This window comes from Gasterosteus aculeatus, chromosome 11 (genome assembly GCF_964276395.1).
Source record: "Gasterosteus aculeatus chromosome 11, fGasAcu3.hap1.1, whole genome shotgun sequence".
Classification (NCBI taxonomy): domain Eukaryota; kingdom Metazoa; phylum Chordata; class Actinopteri; order Perciformes; family Gasterosteidae; genus Gasterosteus; species Gasterosteus aculeatus.
In genome coordinates, this window is record NC_135699.1 from 7753070 (window position 1) to 7769057 (window position 15988).

General features: G+C 43.6%; 2 protein-coding genes across 13 annotated transcripts; both read left to right on the plus strand.

Moving 5' to 3' along the window:
* The first annotated feature begins 151 nt into the window (after positions 1–151).
* Positions 152–3599, plus strand: mettl2a (methyltransferase 2A, methylcytidine). Its single transcript, XM_040192026.2, has 9 exons — positions 152–327; positions 739–827; positions 1034–1302; positions 1821–1870; positions 1984–2044; positions 2144–2283; positions 2396–2502; positions 2798–2863; positions 2963–3599. Exons 1-9 carry the CDS (start codon positions 176–178, stop codon positions 3163–3165), a joined length of 1137 nt encoding a protein of 378 aa, XP_040047960.2. The 5' UTR covers positions 152–175; the 3' UTR covers positions 3166–3599.
* A 122-nt stretch (positions 3600–3721) lies between these two features.
* On the plus strand, positions 3722–15477 carry tlk2 (tousled-like kinase 2). Of its 12 annotated transcripts, none has more exons than XM_078083570.1 (21): positions 3722–3853; positions 5619–5701; positions 7763–7840; positions 7941–8007; positions 8096–8139; positions 8278–8376; positions 8830–8931; positions 9430–9522; positions 9714–9824; positions 9971–10107; positions 10383–10535; positions 10636–10702; positions 10792–10889; positions 10979–11060; positions 11913–12004; positions 12110–12199; positions 12329–12498; positions 12705–12843; positions 13572–13683; positions 13909–14016; positions 14223–15477. In XM_078083570.1, the coding sequence occupies exons 2-21, from the start codon at positions 5621–5623 to the stop codon at positions 14394–14396; spliced, it is 2097 nt and encodes a 698-aa protein (XP_077939696.1). In that variant the 5' UTR covers positions 3722–3853; positions 5619–5620; the 3' UTR covers positions 14397–15477. The 12 variants fall into 12 exon arrangements, with proteins under 12 accessions (XP_077939696.1, XP_040047939.1, XP_040047938.1 ...); XM_040192005.2 differs by having other exon boundaries at positions 3746–4489; positions 8836–8931; XM_040192004.2 differs by having other exon boundaries at positions 3750–4489.
* The last annotated feature ends 511 nt before the right edge of the window (positions 15478–15988 follow it).

The window sequence follows — 15988 nt, forward strand, 5'->3', positions numbered from 1 at the left end:
GCGAGAACATTCTTACAGAACCACACTGTAAAGGTCATACTTTGGTTGCCACTGACAAACATTTGGCATAAATTCGTCTATTTTAAATCTCTTGTCTGAATTTCAATATATCCAACGGTCCCTTAACGCATCATCGTGAACTGCACTGCCCCTTTCCCGCCGCGTCACTTCCAACATGGCGGCGCCCGTTGCCGTGCTCGCTGCGGAGGAAGGCAGCAGCGAAACAGCGCAGATTCTGTCAGAATCAACCCCCGGAGAGTGTAAGAGGCCTCAGTTCGGGACACGTTTCCTCACAGACCCGCGGCAGGTGTTTCAGCACAACGCATGGTGGGTCATTTACGCAAGAAAAATGCTTGTTGTGGATCTCTGTCAGAGGCCTCGAGCTTTCTCTTATTATTTGTAGTACATTAGTTACACATTACATTAGCTTTGTGGATGTTTTTACTGAATTGGTTGGCTAAGAATAAGCTGATTTTGATTCTTGCCAGTGGACACGTCTAATTAGTGTCAGGTTAATTTCTAGGGTCATATAACGATCATAGAACATTAACTGGTCATATAAACACATACAATCAATAACATTTACAATAGCGTTAATATACTTACCATAATAACCATATGTTGTTGATCAGATGATCACGTGAAAACATTCAGTATTTCAGGATTCTCTAATTTATATGTTATGTATTCACCACATCACTCATCACCCAGCGGATGACAGTGCTCTCTTGTCTGCAGGGACAACGTGGAGTGGAGTGAGGAACAGGAAGCCTCTGCGATGAGGAAAGTGTCAGAAAACAACCAGCCGCTACCTCAGGAGAAACAAGGTCTCACTGTTGGTGCCGATCAGTATCAGACCTGCAGCTGCTTCCAATGTTCGATATGTATTGATTTCATTTTGTTTAGGTTTTATGGGATGAGTGGGGGACATTTCAACAGTGTTGCTGTTGATTTGTAAAGATGGCAAGACGTTCTAGACGATAAGTTTGTTCTTCCGCTTCACTGCCTTACCCCTTTTTTTTTTTTTTTGCAGAGGAATATGACAGCCGGGCAAATGAGTTCTGGAATGGTTTTTACACCATCCACGAGAATCGTTTCTTCAAGGACCGTCACTGGCTGTTCACAGAGTTCCCAGAGTTGGCCCCCCAGTGTAGCCTCGACAATGAATCCCGACTTGAGGTCTCTGACTCGGATCACAGCCAACAGGAGCGTCTGCAACGAGAACACAGGAGTGAAGTTCCAAGTTTGTCTCACACCGACGGAGACATCCCAGGGTCGTTGGCCACGTATCGCATTCTGGAGGTGAGAGTTTAATTTGAAGGCAAATTAGCCGATCTTGTCCAAATTAGAACGCAGAATGACATAGGTTATGTTTACCTCCGTTGTCCGTCTGTTGGTGGGCTGAGCCCCCAAATATGTGAATAAATCAGTGAAATCTGGGGAGAAGTTAACATTTTTGGTAACTTCGTTACGTAAGTTGCAAAAACAAATGTAATACGCTACTGAAGATTAGATTAGACACATGAGTTTCTAGTTTCAGATGCATAGAAAGCCTTTGTAGTAGAATAGTGTTACTCATCCATCCATTTACTAGAGCGAAAAGACAAAAATCTTTTTTTTTGTTTTGATTTCAACATTATGTTTGGAGTACAGTCTTCTACTTTTATACTAAACTCACAGAGTTCAAACATCGTGGAATCGTTTTGCCTTTTGAAACATTTTCTACTGACATGGATTTGTGAAACCGTAGAGAAAACGTGTTGTTATTAGACATCGAGTAACTAAAATAAACACTATATGATCGCTGTTCTTTGGGGCAGGTCGGCTGCGGTGTGGGCAATACCGTTTTTCCAATACTGAAGACAAACAAGTAAGTGAAGTCAAGGCATTGACACGTCTTTTCATGTTTGACAACAATTGTACTCTAATTCTGCCCTAATGATGTGCAGTTAAAGGTATAACTGTAACATGTGCTCGTTGCAGCGACTCGGGGCTCTTTGTTTACTGCTGTGATTTCTCCAGCACGGCTGTTGAGCTAGTGAAGGTGAGACGGGATCAATGAAAGAACGATATGTCAATCGATGGATTCATCTCTAGGCCCGTGAGCTAAACTGGTGAATTAACATTGCCGTCTTGTCTCCAGACTAATCCAGAGTACGACCCCGGGCGCTGCTTCGCCTTTGTTCACGACTTGAGTGACGTGGAAGCCGATTACCCCGTCCCTGAGGGAACCCTTGACGTTATAGTGCTAATCTTTGTGTTATCAGCGTTGCATCCCGACAAGTATGAACTCCATCCTGTTTTCTTTCTTCTTCTGGTCTCTGTGGTTTTCACTTGGTGTGATTCGTTGAATGTAGCCGGGGTGGGGTTGTCTTAAAGTCTCGTCCTGTCTCAGGATGCAGGCATCCATCAGTAGATTAGCGCGCCTGCTGAAGCCCGGGGGAGTGATGCTGCTCAGGGACTACGGACGCTACGATATGGCACAGCTTCGCTTCAAGAAAGGTCAGTCAGATGGTTAAAAGTCCAAATGGCTGTTCAGAAAGTTCAGATGCGGAAAGGTCCATTAATTATGGCTTATTATTATTCCGGAAAATGTTCTGGTGACTGAGCCAGAGTAACTATCTGTGTTTAAAGGACAAGAATGCTTCTTGTAAGGTAGATGGTCTGGCTGCTCGATCTGCAGTACTTCCAATGGTACAATGCAGATTGAAACAGCACTGCATTAATGAAATGGTGTTTAAAGTTTCCAATTTGTTGTACAACAATATGTGTGTTGTTTCCTGTTTATTTCTTCCAGGAAGGTGTCTTTCCGAAAACTTTTATGTCCGAGGTGATGGAACGAGGGTGTATTTCTTCACTCAAGGTCAAAAACAAAGACATGAATTCGGATTGATTGGGATTACTTTGCAGAACCGTTCTGTTAATCAGGTGTATTAAAACATTTCTGTCCGTTCTGTTACAGACGAGGTACACGAGATGTTCACTGAGGCTGGGCTTGAGAAAATGCAGAACCTTGTGGACAGACGGCTGCAGGTGAATAGAGGCAAGCAGCTCACCATGTACAGAGTGTGGATCCAGTGCAAGTACCGAAAGGCTCCAGCTCAGCCACTCGGATCCGACGGCCAAGTCCGGGGAGAAGATCCGCCCAGCTCGACCATCGCCTGAACTACAATGGAAACTAGGAGCTCAAAACGAGGCGGTTCTGACCTTTTTCTGTGGACGCATGGAATTGAGAAGCTCTATTGTGAATTCTAATAATTGTAATAAAGGGGATGCAACTAGTTGTAAAATGCTGTGAAGGCCTTACAGTCTCTCCGCTGCCATAATGTTGATGGACTTTTTTTTTTTATGGCTCAGTGTTCCTGATGGAGCAGCAATACTGCCTATAAGAATGATCATTTCTCATTGTGTGCCGATATGTTCAATAATCTCGTAAAGGGCTGGTTACCCTTGTTTGGATGTTTCTAATCTGCCAGATGCTGCCTTTTAACCACCTGGTGTTGGAAATTAATGAATGGATTGCATTTTTTTTTAAGGAATAACTCCATCACCTATTTCTACAAAAATCATTAAAGATATACATCTGTTTTGTTTAACAATTACGGTAGTCCCTATTGTACTTTAACTACTTCCCACCCCGGTGTATTGCATGTATGAATCTCTAATCGTGGTTCCAGTGTACAGGTATTCCATAAATTGCCTGTGTGGGTGTGAACATCTTGGGAATGGCAACTTTCTGCTAAGTGACCATCTCGGTGGTCGGCCGGGTGGGCGCTGTTAAACCGCATTGTGTGCAGAGGGATTTGCCATTGGTCCAGAGAGGAGATCTGGGGCAGGCGTGGACTGAACGGAGGTGAAAATACTTGAACGATCTCACGAGAGAATATGAGATTTTCCCTGATTATTGTTTACATTGTGAAAACATGAGAACCGAACCGAATCGATCCGGATTCAACCGAAACGCCCGCAACGGCACCAACTTCCCAAACAGATTGGTTTCTTCCCCGCGGCCAGGAAGGCAACCAGAGCCGAACTTTGTTTTGATCGAGCTGAAAGCCAGGACCCGAAATTGATCTCACCACTGGGGGAGGAAACTAACGCTGTGGTTTAAATACATCATTTAGCGATACCAGGTGAAAAACGCAGATTTGTCAGGGGTCGCCATTGTGTGGAGCGAGTTACCGGGCGCGCACGGCATGGACCTCGGCGAGAGGGATGCGATGGAGGTCCCCGCCTGAGGAGCGCGGCGCAGCGAGGCGGGCTTAGGGTCACCCCCGGGGGTTGTCGAGGCCTCCGAGGGGAAATCGACCGTCTTCTGCCCCACGGCTTCGCGGCGCGCTTCTCCCGTCTCGACCGTTAACAGTCCGCACGCGAGGGACGCGGCTGTGGATGCGGCCTACTCTGGGAGGGTCCGCCGAGCACCGGGGAGACAACGGGGGACAGTTTCAGGGGTTAACGGGGCCCCCCGGAGGACCGAGGCTTGATAGCAGTAAGTATCTCGTTTGGGGCCGTGAAGCGAAACAATGTGTCTGAACGTGTAACGTTGATGCGGTGAGTCCGGGAGTCGTGGCAGCAGCACCCGTCACACCGCCGAGAGGATGCTTCTTCTTGACAGACGAGTAGAAGATAGCCTGTTGGCTATCAAACGCTAGTTCACTTGTGTTTGTCAAAAAATGCTATCGTTGCTGACAGTACTTGCGGATTTTTTTTTCTGAGCCGTTATCAAATGAGACAGCTGTCATTGGGGCAGCCACAATTACCATTTGCCTTTTTTTGGGGGGGTGGTGGGGGGTAACAACGTTACGTTACTCGACAAAGTCCGATGTCACGTTACTAGCTAACGTTAACTGTTAGCTCGTATATCGCAATGCTAGCTAACGTTAAGTGACGGCCAGCAGTGGGATGCTTGCTAGCTAATGTATTCGGTGTTAGCCGAGTTAGCTACCTCTCTGTCATGACGATATTTTAAATAGTTATCCATAGCTGAGCCAGCAAAACCCAATCCCAGGTGAAGTTACACGAGAATAAGGATTAACGCAGCGTGGGTGTGTGGATACATACTTATAGTATAACGTTAGTTTACACTTTTTTTAATGTTATGTTTGGTAGACGTAGCAGTTGGGCGTGTAACGTTAACTTAAACGTTAACCTTTGCACAGGGGGGCAAGCTCGGTACTTATTGTCCACTGTGTCCTTTTCTATTGCCGTGAGTGCAGTTGGCAGTCCCTCCATTAGTGCCCTTTCATAACTCCAGCGTCATGTAACTAAGGCCCCTAATGCCAAGGTGTGATAACATGATGCTGTCCTTTTGCAGCCATTGACCACACATCTGGCCCGAGTACATGATCCATATTTAGTGTCCCTTATTGGCTATATTTGAGAGCATTTTTGTGCTAAGAGTGCTCAAGTTACATCGCTTTTGCAACACGCGTGATAGTGGAAACCCATTATTGTCAGGCTTATTGATGACTCAGGAACAGGAATTTTCCACATCCATATAGCTAAAAACAGTCATGACTCATCACAACTGATTCCTTTTCAAACGGTGATCTGTCACTCCCACTTGAATATACCAGACCTCACAAAGCCTTACTTAATTTTTGCTCTTGTGTCTGCAGCCATGATGGAAGAACTGCATAGCCTGGACCCCCGACGGCAGGAGCTATTGGAAGCTCGCTTCACTGGGGTCGGGGTGGCTAAGGTTTGTCTCACAGCAGGTGTCGCTGAGTTGTTGCATGACAACTTTGTTTTTTTTCCTTTTATCAAAGCTGCTTATAATCACAGATTTTCTTGAATTGCACATTTTTGTTAACCTTCCATTCTTTGTCTCACTCCACCTCAGTATCATTCTGCTGTTTGGGCCGGACAAGCTTGGCCCCACTCCTTTTTTCTTTGTCTGTCTCTGAACAAGGTTGAGCTGTGTCTGTGTTTTTTTGGCTGGTGTGACATGGCATCCCTCCCTGGCTTGCGGTATAGAGGCTGCATATGCGAGGGGCGATGCCTGCCAAAAAAGGCCACAGACAGGACAGGGGTGGTAGGAGGAGGAATGCAGAAATGGTTCTTGACCAGGTGTGAGGGGAGGCAGTGTTTAGCTTTCAATCGTCTCGCTTCCGGCGTGGATGGAGCTCTCTTTTGTGGAAGGTGATCTTGGAATCTCGGTTAGGGAGCGAGAGTCGGCGCCAGGGGTGGGCCCTGTGCCAGCCATGGGCAGAGCTGAGCCCAGAGAATGGCATGTCTGCTGCCGCAAAGAAAATGGCGGCTCTCGCTAAAGCATCATGCCACAGCCACCCTGTATGGCAAGAAAAGCAATATGTTTAGGAGGGGTGGGGGATGGTATAAGACTACCAACAAATGGTTGGGAAGAAACATTAGTTAATGGTCTAAAAACCAACGTCACAGAGCAGCATGGTTTTTATTCTCGACCTTGATCAGCTCTGTGGCAATGCTGCTCTCTCTGTTATCATTGGCTTTGTAAAAAGAAAAAAGGGAAATGGTTCTCCTTTGAGGACAGATGGCTTGCACACCTTTTTGGTAATGGGACACAGGACCTACTGAAATTGCTGGAGAGTGCATGAGAGGAGTGAGTGAGAGATAGGAAAAGAACAGGTAGGACCACGGTGAACACGGAAAAAAGGGATGACATTATCTAAAGGTGACAGACAGAGGAAGGAATACATCCCCGGCGGCATGCCTAATGTTCAGCCATTTTAGGAGGGTTCAGTGAGGGAACTGTAGTGTGCGCTGAATGACTAAGTCTCTCTCTCTCCCTGATTGGACAGTGCCTGCTGAATTTTGATGTGATTCATTTGACTGACAGGCATCACCTAGGGAACCGGCTTTAGGACTGATACAGGTTTAGATTCTGTGGAAAGTTAATGGTGACAGTAGTAAGATCAACCGTGGCATCCGTTTCCTTAGTTTCTCAATCATTTTCGTGTGTGTGTGCTCTCCCACAGAAGTGCATGCATGATAATATACATGTGTGCACTAAGTGTGCACACAAAATGGTTTGGGTTATTTCACAGATCCTATTCAAGCCTCACAGATCAGCTCAACATAAAATACAAAGGGAGCAAATGGAACCCTCAGAATGAATCGATTGTGACGTTTATGCCAATGGTTGATCGTCCTCATTGGCAGATACACATCGGTTTTGTTTAGTTGTGGCAGCTGGTCTACAGTGCTATGTTTTGGGGGGTTTTGCCACCACCCCAAACACCTTTTAAACTGCTCTGAAGTCAGTGTTATCCTTTATACTTTGTTGAAGATATATTTGAATATATATATATATATATATATATATATATATATATATATATATATATTAGGAAGTTAAACATGATAAATTCTCTTTCTAATATTTATTATAGGGATAAATATCCTTTTTTAACCACTGGATTTATTCAATATTCTAACCAGAACTGCATTTTACAAGATTTGGTCTGAACACATTGTGGTAACGTATTTATTAACAGTCGCACAAAAACTGAAAATGCAAATAATCTGATCATAATTTCCGCTGAATTACACTATTATACTGTACGATGCTTAGATTGTGTAATGAATCAGCAGTTCGCATGCGCGCCGAACCAGGAGAGTGGATCTGTACGGGTCGCAGATCAACAACGGTCCGTTACATCACTAATGTGCACGCAGTTTGAATCTACGCTTCTGTGACGATATCTCTTGCATGTGCGTTTCATCCTTATGTGTATTTGCTCTTTGTTTTATTTTGGAATGTGTTTTTCCATCATTTCAACAGGGCTCGGGTCAGAACCAAAATGAGTCGTCCAACCAGAGTCTTTGCAGCGTAGGCTCGCTCAGTGACAAAGAACTGGAGGTCAGTCGTGAAGTTGCAAATGAAGAAGTTTCTTCACGTCAACCACCTGCGTGCGTTGCCCTTATGTACATGCGGTTGATTAACACCACCTTCTTGACAGACTCCCGAGAAAAAGGCAAACGACCAGAGAGTAAGGAAACGGAAAGCAGACCATTTTGACAGCCAAGGTAAGATATATATATATATATTTTTTTTTTTTTCGTCACTTATCTAAAATATCCGTCTCTTTCTAAACTCCCCGCGTCTCTCCTCCAGGCAAAGCAGGTGCAAGGGGACATAAAATTAGTGATTATTTTGAGGTGAGTTCGATTTCTTTGAGTTTGTATGTGTATCCAGAAACACTCTTGCTTGAGTGTTAACTTTTCATACTTTCTTACCCCCTTTCTTGCCCTTTTGGTCTTTGCATTGAGCTGGGTTCTTCTCTCTTTACTCGTCAGTTTGCGGGAGGCAGCGGTCCTGGTACCAGCCCTGCTAGGGGAATTCCACCAGTGGTCCGCTCTTCCCCACAACACTCACTTTCCAACCCCCCTGTCACGGTGAGGCCGTTTGCTCTATCATCTGTCTCTTGCTTTTTCTCTTCATTTGTCGTTCTGTCTTCCACGCTTGGTTTAACATCCCTGGTTTGAACCGGATGGAGTCTGTAAACACGAGTCATTACGGATTCAAACTCCCTTTGGTACAAAGTTCCTACAAAAACTGGTAACAGTCAAACGATGAAAGAAAATCTTTTGGATTACCATGGTACTACTCATTCCTTGTCATGCAAAAGAAACCTGTCAATAACTAACAAGCCTAAATCGAATGACGTCATATAGTCTAGAGTTCATGGTTATAACCTTCAGGCAAATCTCTTTTGCCGGATGTTTTATTATAACTGACTTCTGCAGGCTTTCATGAATTCTTTAACGTCATTAAATCCAGTTTTTAAGACCCTCTCTATCTGTGTAAGTGTTCTTTATTTTGCATTCATGAATGTTTTTGCCTCTAAGGTGCAGCAGGGAAGCCCCTCCTCCGTGAACTCGGCCAACACAGAGCAATCAACGTGTTCGTTGAAGCCAGCGTCTCTTCACATGCTCCACAAAGCCACACAGGTACTTGACATTCCATCAGAGATGGCTTCCCAAAATCCAATTTAGCTTTTATTATAATTCCATGTGCAGTTGTTGTGTAATTGGTGTATAAACCAAAATACTGTGCATTCGGAAAGCATTCACAGAGCTTCACTTTCTTTTCTTTTTTTGTGTTGCAGCCTTCCAAAATTGATTATATTTATTTTTTTGCTCAAAATTCTACCCCATAATGACAGTGAAATTTTTTATACGGGCTTTTTACACTTTGTAATTATGGGGTATTGTGTGTAAAATTTGGATGCAAAAAGTAATTTAATCTCTTTTGAAAAAAGGCTGTAAACTAACAAAGTGTGGAAAAAGTGAAGCACTGTGAATACTTTCCAAATGCACTGTATGTTGTTTTATATACAGTCACTACGTGGAAACCATTCAGCAGCTTTTAGGACTTCCTGTTGTACTGATACAAAAGTGATCCACCATTAACATGAACACTGTTTTTCTGCTGGCTGTACCCTGTAGTCTGACCTTACTATAGAGAAACTAACAGCAATGGAGATCAACAAGAACTCTGACCTGGAGAAGAAGGAGGGCCGAATAGACGATTTGCTGCGGGTACTAATCTCATTAAGTTTCTTTACTCTGCTTGCCATTTATCATGGTTTTGAAAATATAATGCTGTATGTCTTGGTTTTTCAGTCTTGGCGTGTTTTATAGTTGATACATTCTTTCTCTTTGTAGAAGTAATAAACACATTTTATTCATTCACCAGACCTTTCTCTTGCTTGTTTGATGTTCTGCTGCAGGCAAACTGTGATCTCAGGAGACAAATTGATGAACAGCAGAGGATGTTGGAACGATACAAGGAACGCTTAAATAAGTGTGTGACCATGTCCAAGAAGCTGCTGATTGAAAAAGTAATTTTCTCATTGAGCACTGATGTAATTTAAACAAGCTCCCCAAATGCGTGGACAGTTTTGTGTTTTTTCAAAAGAGGGAAATTTTAGAAGCTGTTATTCAAAAGCAATGCCTTGACGCCTGTATTTCTCCGTTCTTCCTTTAGTCCAAACAGGAGAAGATGGCGTGCAGGGACAAAAGCATGCAGGACAGGCTAAGACTCGGTCACTTCACCACAGTGAGACATGGCGCGTCTTTTTCTGAGCAGTGGACGGATGGATATGCCTTCCAAAACCTCATCAAGTGAGAATTTAGTATTTTAACTTCTCATTTCACCCCATCTGCCTGTTATATTTTTGCTACACGCTTCAAGACTTGAGGGAGTATCATTTCGTTACTGAATTCAAAGTATAGCACAAATAACCGCATGGCAAGAGTGTGCAGAATTTGACCGTGCTGCTGAAACAGAAAGCTGCCATCTTAAAAGCCTCCACCTGTAGTTCATGAGATCACACCCTACTCAAACGCAAGAAATCCAGTAGATCTACATGTGATTGCAATGTTTCTTCTGTTATCAGACAACAAGAACGGATCAATTCCCAGAGAGAGGACATTGAAAGACAGAGGAAGCTGCTGGCCAAACGCAAGCCGCCCTCCATGGCCCAGACGCCACCTCCCAGCCTGGAGCAAAACAAGCGCAAAAGCAAAACCAATGGAACAGAAAGTGAAGCGTACGATGCTTTTGTTTGTTATTCATCTTTTTCATACCAGCCATTTTCCTGCTGCGTGCGTATTCAAAGTTGAAGCGAGGTTTGTTCTGGGTCCCTCCAGGTTATCGCAGGCAGAGTACCATGAACAAGAGGAAATCTTTAAGCTACGACTAGGCCATCTAAAAAAGGTAATGTCTGATTTAATGCATTTGCGTTTTTAAATGCTTCCTGTGCTCTGTTAACTGCCCAGATCTTGACGTTTTGTTGTCCTTTGCAGGAGGAAGCAGAGATCCAGGCAGAGCTGGAGAGGTTGGAGCGAGTACGAAACCTCCACATTCGAGAGCTGAAAAGGATTCACAACGAGGATAATTCTCAGTACGATTTCTTCTTAAGTAGTCTGTTCCAGGTTTGTTGGGTGGTGTGTTGCTGTGCATTCTTTAAATACTTAAACTCACCCTGCACAGATTCAAAGATCACCCTACGCTAAATGACCGGTATCTGCTACTCCATTTACTTGGACGGGGAGGTTTCAGTGAAGTTTACAAGGTAAGAGAAAATTTTTCCTCTTTTTAAGGTAGAACCACTTTTTTTCATAATTGTTAACATTAGGGCTGTCAATAAATAAAAATTAATGGCACATTTTGAAATTCATTCATTAAGATGAAAAGTTTTTCTTCCAAAGACTAAATCCTACAAATAATGAGTAATCACACTAGTGTGTATTTTAGACACTTGTTTAATCGTATTTTAAACCCAAAACGACACACATTTGATAGCGACTCTTCCTGCTGTCCTCATGCACTTTGCTCCCAACTCTCCAGCATTTGGCGGCTGTGTTTGAAGTACCAAACAATCTCCCGACATTTAGGCAGGACTGTTTCCACACCAATGTCTTTTAGGGACTCAGTTGTGGTTCTCTGCAGACTGTGTGCTGCGCAGGGTAGATGTTGAGATTGCAGTAGCCCAGAAGATAGCTTAGCCTAGCAGCCAGCTTAGCACAGCGGTGCCTAAATTAGTCCGTTTTGCCACTCATTCCGGCAAACCAGAAGTAAACAAAGTTGCGCTAACTGCGTTAAAATATTTTATTGCATTAATCGCATCGATTTTAACGCGTTATTTTTAACAGCGATCAAAAGGCCGTGCTTATAAAAGCTTGAGGTTTCATCACACAACGTGGATGTGGTGTGGCGGCCAAACATATTTGTTTTAAGAAAATCCAACTTCACCCAGCCTGATTTGTATGATCAATTATTCTACACACGTTTTTTGGGGGGGGGGGAAATGGGCCGTGTCATATTCTCCCCGTTGTCGCCCGTTCCACACCTTATAAGTTGGCAGGTATTTGTAAGGCAAAGTGCTAAATGCGTCATGTAACTAATCTGAGACGTTTTTCCCCAGGCCTTTGACTTGACAGAACAAAGGTATGTTGCTGTCAAAATCCACCAGTTAAACAAGAACTGGAGGGATGAGAAGAAAGAAAACTATCACAAGTAAGGGTTGTGCCATTTGCATTCGCAATACAATGGAGCATATGCAATCACCATCAAATATATTCTTTTCACCAGTTATTAAACCATTGGAATGCTTTGTTTCAGACACGCATGCAGAGAATATAGAATCCACAAAGAACTGGACCACCCACGAATAGTTAAACTCTACGATTACTTTTCGCTTGACACTGACTCGTAAGTAATTTCCATTTAAACAATTGTGTTTGTCCAGAAGGTCTTAACTGAGCTTTTTGTTATTATGTAGAGCATTAACTGGCATTTACCAAATCCTGCAGAGAAGGACTAATCCTTGTTTTTGAACAGGTTCTGCACGGTCCTGGAGTACTGCGAAGGCAATGACTTGGACTTCTACCTGAAGCAGCACAAGCTTATGTCAGAGAAGGAGGGCCGCTCCATCATCATGCAGATAGTCAACGCCCTGAAGTACCTCAATGAGATCAGACCGCCCATTATCCACTATGACCTTAAACCCGGTGAGTCTCCAATGCGCAAAGGCTCTTTAAATTCTATGAGCTTACACAATCTTTCTCAGTTTTTCTGCTTCAAACTAAAATAGCAGTAAAACTATTATTTAGATTAACCGCTGCAGTTAAATTGCTGATGATGGTCAGTCAATATCTGTTTTAGTTATGCAGCCTTTTTCTCTGATTCCTGTAAATTCTTTCCTCGCCCTGCTCAGGTAACATCCTCCTGGTGAACGGCACCGCCTGTGGGGAGATCAAGATTACAGACTTTGGCCTGTCGAAGATCATGGATGATGACAGCTACAACTCAGTGGACGGGATGGAGCTGACGTCACAGGGAGCAGGCACATACTGGTACGTTTACACCGGATGATGCCACTGTGCCTCAGGGGTGCCACCATTTCTGATATAATATATGGTCAACTATATGTTGGGCAGGGCTGAATTACTTCTCTGCAACTAAAAGTAATTATGTGTTGAGACATTTTGAATGCTGTAGAAAAAAATAAAATGGCAGAATTTGTGCAGTATGAGTTTTTTGGATGCATAATCAGATTGGGATCCGTAGACTTGATAACCCCTTTTTGTAGAAGCATCATGCAAAGAAATAGAGAGTAATGGACTTAAACTAAAAACAATGAACTAGATTTGAGACAATCCACCCAGAGAGCAATATGCCAAAGATTCATATGCAAAAATGTATTGTGATGAATCAACAACCCCCTTTTATTATATTATCATAGTTATAATTTTACTGAGGTGTTTCTTGGTATATGAATGTACAAAGCTCCAGGATCAATTTGGTTGATGCATGCTTCACCTTTACGACGTGGCTGGATATTCAATCTCACCCAAAGGTCACCTATGCAAGAGGCCTCATACACAAATAAATACAATAACTTACCCCTGTGCTTGATAATCACACAATGCAGAGTTTACTAAAATTATTGTAATTGGTACTAATGCCACTACTTCATATATTTGGACGGAGAACTGAAATAGTTATTTGTACACAAGTCTTTGGGTTGTGACTATTTCATCCGTTGAAACTGAATGAGATTAATGACTCTTGTGTCTTTTAGGTATCTGCCCCCAGAGTGCTTTGTGGTTGGAAAAGAACCCCCTAAAATCTCCAACAAGGTGGATGTGTGGTCTGTGGGAGTCATTTTCTACCAGTGTTTGTACGGCCGCAAGGTAAGACACTAAAACCATGTTGTAAGAAGACATTTTAGCAATTAAGTTGGTCAAAATGCAAAGGGGATAGTTTCCTTTGGATACATAAATTAACACCAACAGTTAAGATAATTATCTTAAGACAAAAGAATATTAGGAACATTTAAAAAATTTACCAAAAACCTTAGTTTGTACAAGTTTTGGTTTTGTTTCTAGCACGTTCATCTCCTTCTCTGTGCTCTTTAGCCCTTTGGCCACAACCAGTCGCAGCAGGACATCCTGCAGGAGAACACCATACTAAAGGCAACAGATGTGCAGTTTCCCCCAAAACCAGTTGTCACACCTGAAGCTAAGGTACTGCACTTGGTCACCTCTGCTTTGCTTTTGTCTCCCCGTGCATCTGCATCTGCCACTACCACAACACCCTCCACGTATTTTCTTTTTTTTAACACATATTTAGGAATTTCATATCATACCATATAAAAATGGTAAAGGGCTGGTTTCTGTTCTTAAGATGTGTACCTGCTCAGTTATTCCACTGTCACTCTGTCTTTCTGCAGGCCTTTATAAGGCGCTGTCTAGTCTACCGTAAGGAGGACCGCATCGATGTGCACCAGCTGGCCAGTGACCCCTTCCTCATGCCCCACATCCGCAAGTCGGTGGCCTCCTCGGGCACCTCGGGCACGGCCGTGGCCTCCACATCCAGCTCCTCCAACAGCAGCGCCTCAAACTGAGCCTGCGTCAATCGACTGACTGACTGATCCTTTTGAAATTGTGGGGTCGGGCTGGGGGTGGACGGCAATGTGTGTGTGTCTCCCACCCCTCCCTCCCCCTCCCAACAGCATCCCACCTTGCCATGAAGAGAAAGAGAAACGGGTCAGACGACGGCAAGGGACGGATGAGCAGTCATGGACGGGTTGGCACAGGAGACCCACGCCACCCTTCATCCATCTCGCGTCCCCCCCACCCTGCTTTCTCAAAGTGGTGGCGTTGGTCTGGGGGTCAAAGCCCTGGACGACTCTCACAGTAAGAGGCAGGGCACTCTGTTAGGTGGAAGTGGGATTTCCTGTTTGGGTTTGTTCTTTTTTTTGTTTTTTTTGCTTAGAAAAAGAGAAAATAAAGAAGTGTAGAAGTACTTCAGCCTGGCCAGATGGGAGGCGCTGTGATGGCGCTGGGACACATACTCACTGCCGAATACACCCATGCATGAGCCATTCTGGTCCACGGTAGTCAGAACTCCCCAAGCTCAAACGTTCTGTTTGTTCGCATCTCAATGAACCTTTTTGAAGAGAACCAGTCTTCAATTATTGCATTGAGACCGAAGTATCTAAGGCACCACGTCGCCCCTACCTGCTGTCCTGGGATCCCCTGCCCTGCTTAAATTCCAGACCCAGGTAGTTTGTGAAGAGGAGGCACAGAAGCTACTATTCCCCTTACCCTCCCCGTCTCCTCCAATGACCAAAGCTTATAACTTCCAGCTGGTGGCAGTGTTCCACCCTACATTTTTTATAAAGAATGGTTTTAGTGTCACTTGATATGGAGTGGAAGCTGTTGAGAAATTACCCTTTTTACTTTTCTTTTTTTTTTTAACATTTCAATTTAACCAGTTTTATGGAAAAAAACTTGTGTTTTTCAAGTTGCCTTTAATTAGAACTGTTGTCGTTTGACCCCCATACCATAAACACACATATTTATTTAGCAATGTTTGAATTTATTCTTGGCCAATAAAATGCAAGTGACTGGTTTACCTTACTGTTGGGGGAGATTGGGCCTTAGCAGAGGGTTGCATAAACCATTAAATACTATTGGTTGAAATGTGTTTGTTCTGTCTCATTGTATTTACCATGAGCATTTATTTAAGTCATATTTTGTAGTCTTTAAATCGTATTCTTCTCCATACATTTTCAAGTGTCGAACAAAATAGTTTTAAAGCTATTCCTTAGAGAAGACTCACATCCACCCTCAGCGTTTGTAGTTAACTTTTATTCTAATTGAGAACGGGCTGATGTGCTGTCAGTGTAGTGCAGCAGTCGGAGGAAAGCCTCCTGATGAACGTAGAGCAGGTACGGTCACCATGCTTCTGTCAGGAAATGACAAACAACATTTCCCAAGTTCTTGTGAAACCATGATGTTAAACAAACTCACTGAGCATTCTAGCACAGAGGTTGGCATGCAAGTGAATCTATAAAAGGCCACGAATTGAATAAATTGCCCGCGTGCCCTGTGAGCTGACCTCAAACATTGATTTTCTGTGAAGACACCAAGTTGCTCTCCCTCCTTGGACATGCTTTTCATGTTCATGGTGATGCATCCGATCCACCCGTTC

What these genes read in the sequence shown, in the direction of transcription:
- mettl2a (XM_040192026.2), top strand. Translation starts at nt 176, where the DNA reads ATGGCGGCGCCCGTTGCCGTGCTCGCTGCGGAGGAAGGCAGCAGCGAA. An exon ending in GCTACCTCAGGAGAAACAAG is followed by an intron (nt 828 to 1,033) that starts GTCTCACTGTTG and finishes TTTTTTTTGCAG; the next exon opens with AGGAATATGACAGCCGGGCA. An exon ending in TCAGCGTTGCATCCCGACAA is followed by an intron (nt 2,284 to 2,395) that starts GTATGAACTCCA and finishes GTCCTGTCTCAG; the next exon opens with GATGCAGGCATCCATCAGTA.
- tlk2 (XM_040192004.2), top strand. Translation starts at nt 4,390, where the DNA reads ATGCGGCCTACTCTGGGAGGGTCCGCCGAGCACCGGGGAGACAACGGG. An exon ending in AAATTAGTGATTATTTTGAG is followed by an intron (nt 8,140 to 8,277) that starts GTGAGTTCGATT and finishes TTTACTCGTCAG; the next exon opens with TTTGCGGGAGGCAGCGGTCC. An exon ending in AATGGAACAGAAAGTGAAGC is followed by an intron (nt 10,536 to 10,635) that starts GTACGATGCTTT and finishes GGGTCCCTCCAG; the next exon opens with GTTATCGCAGGCAGAGTACC.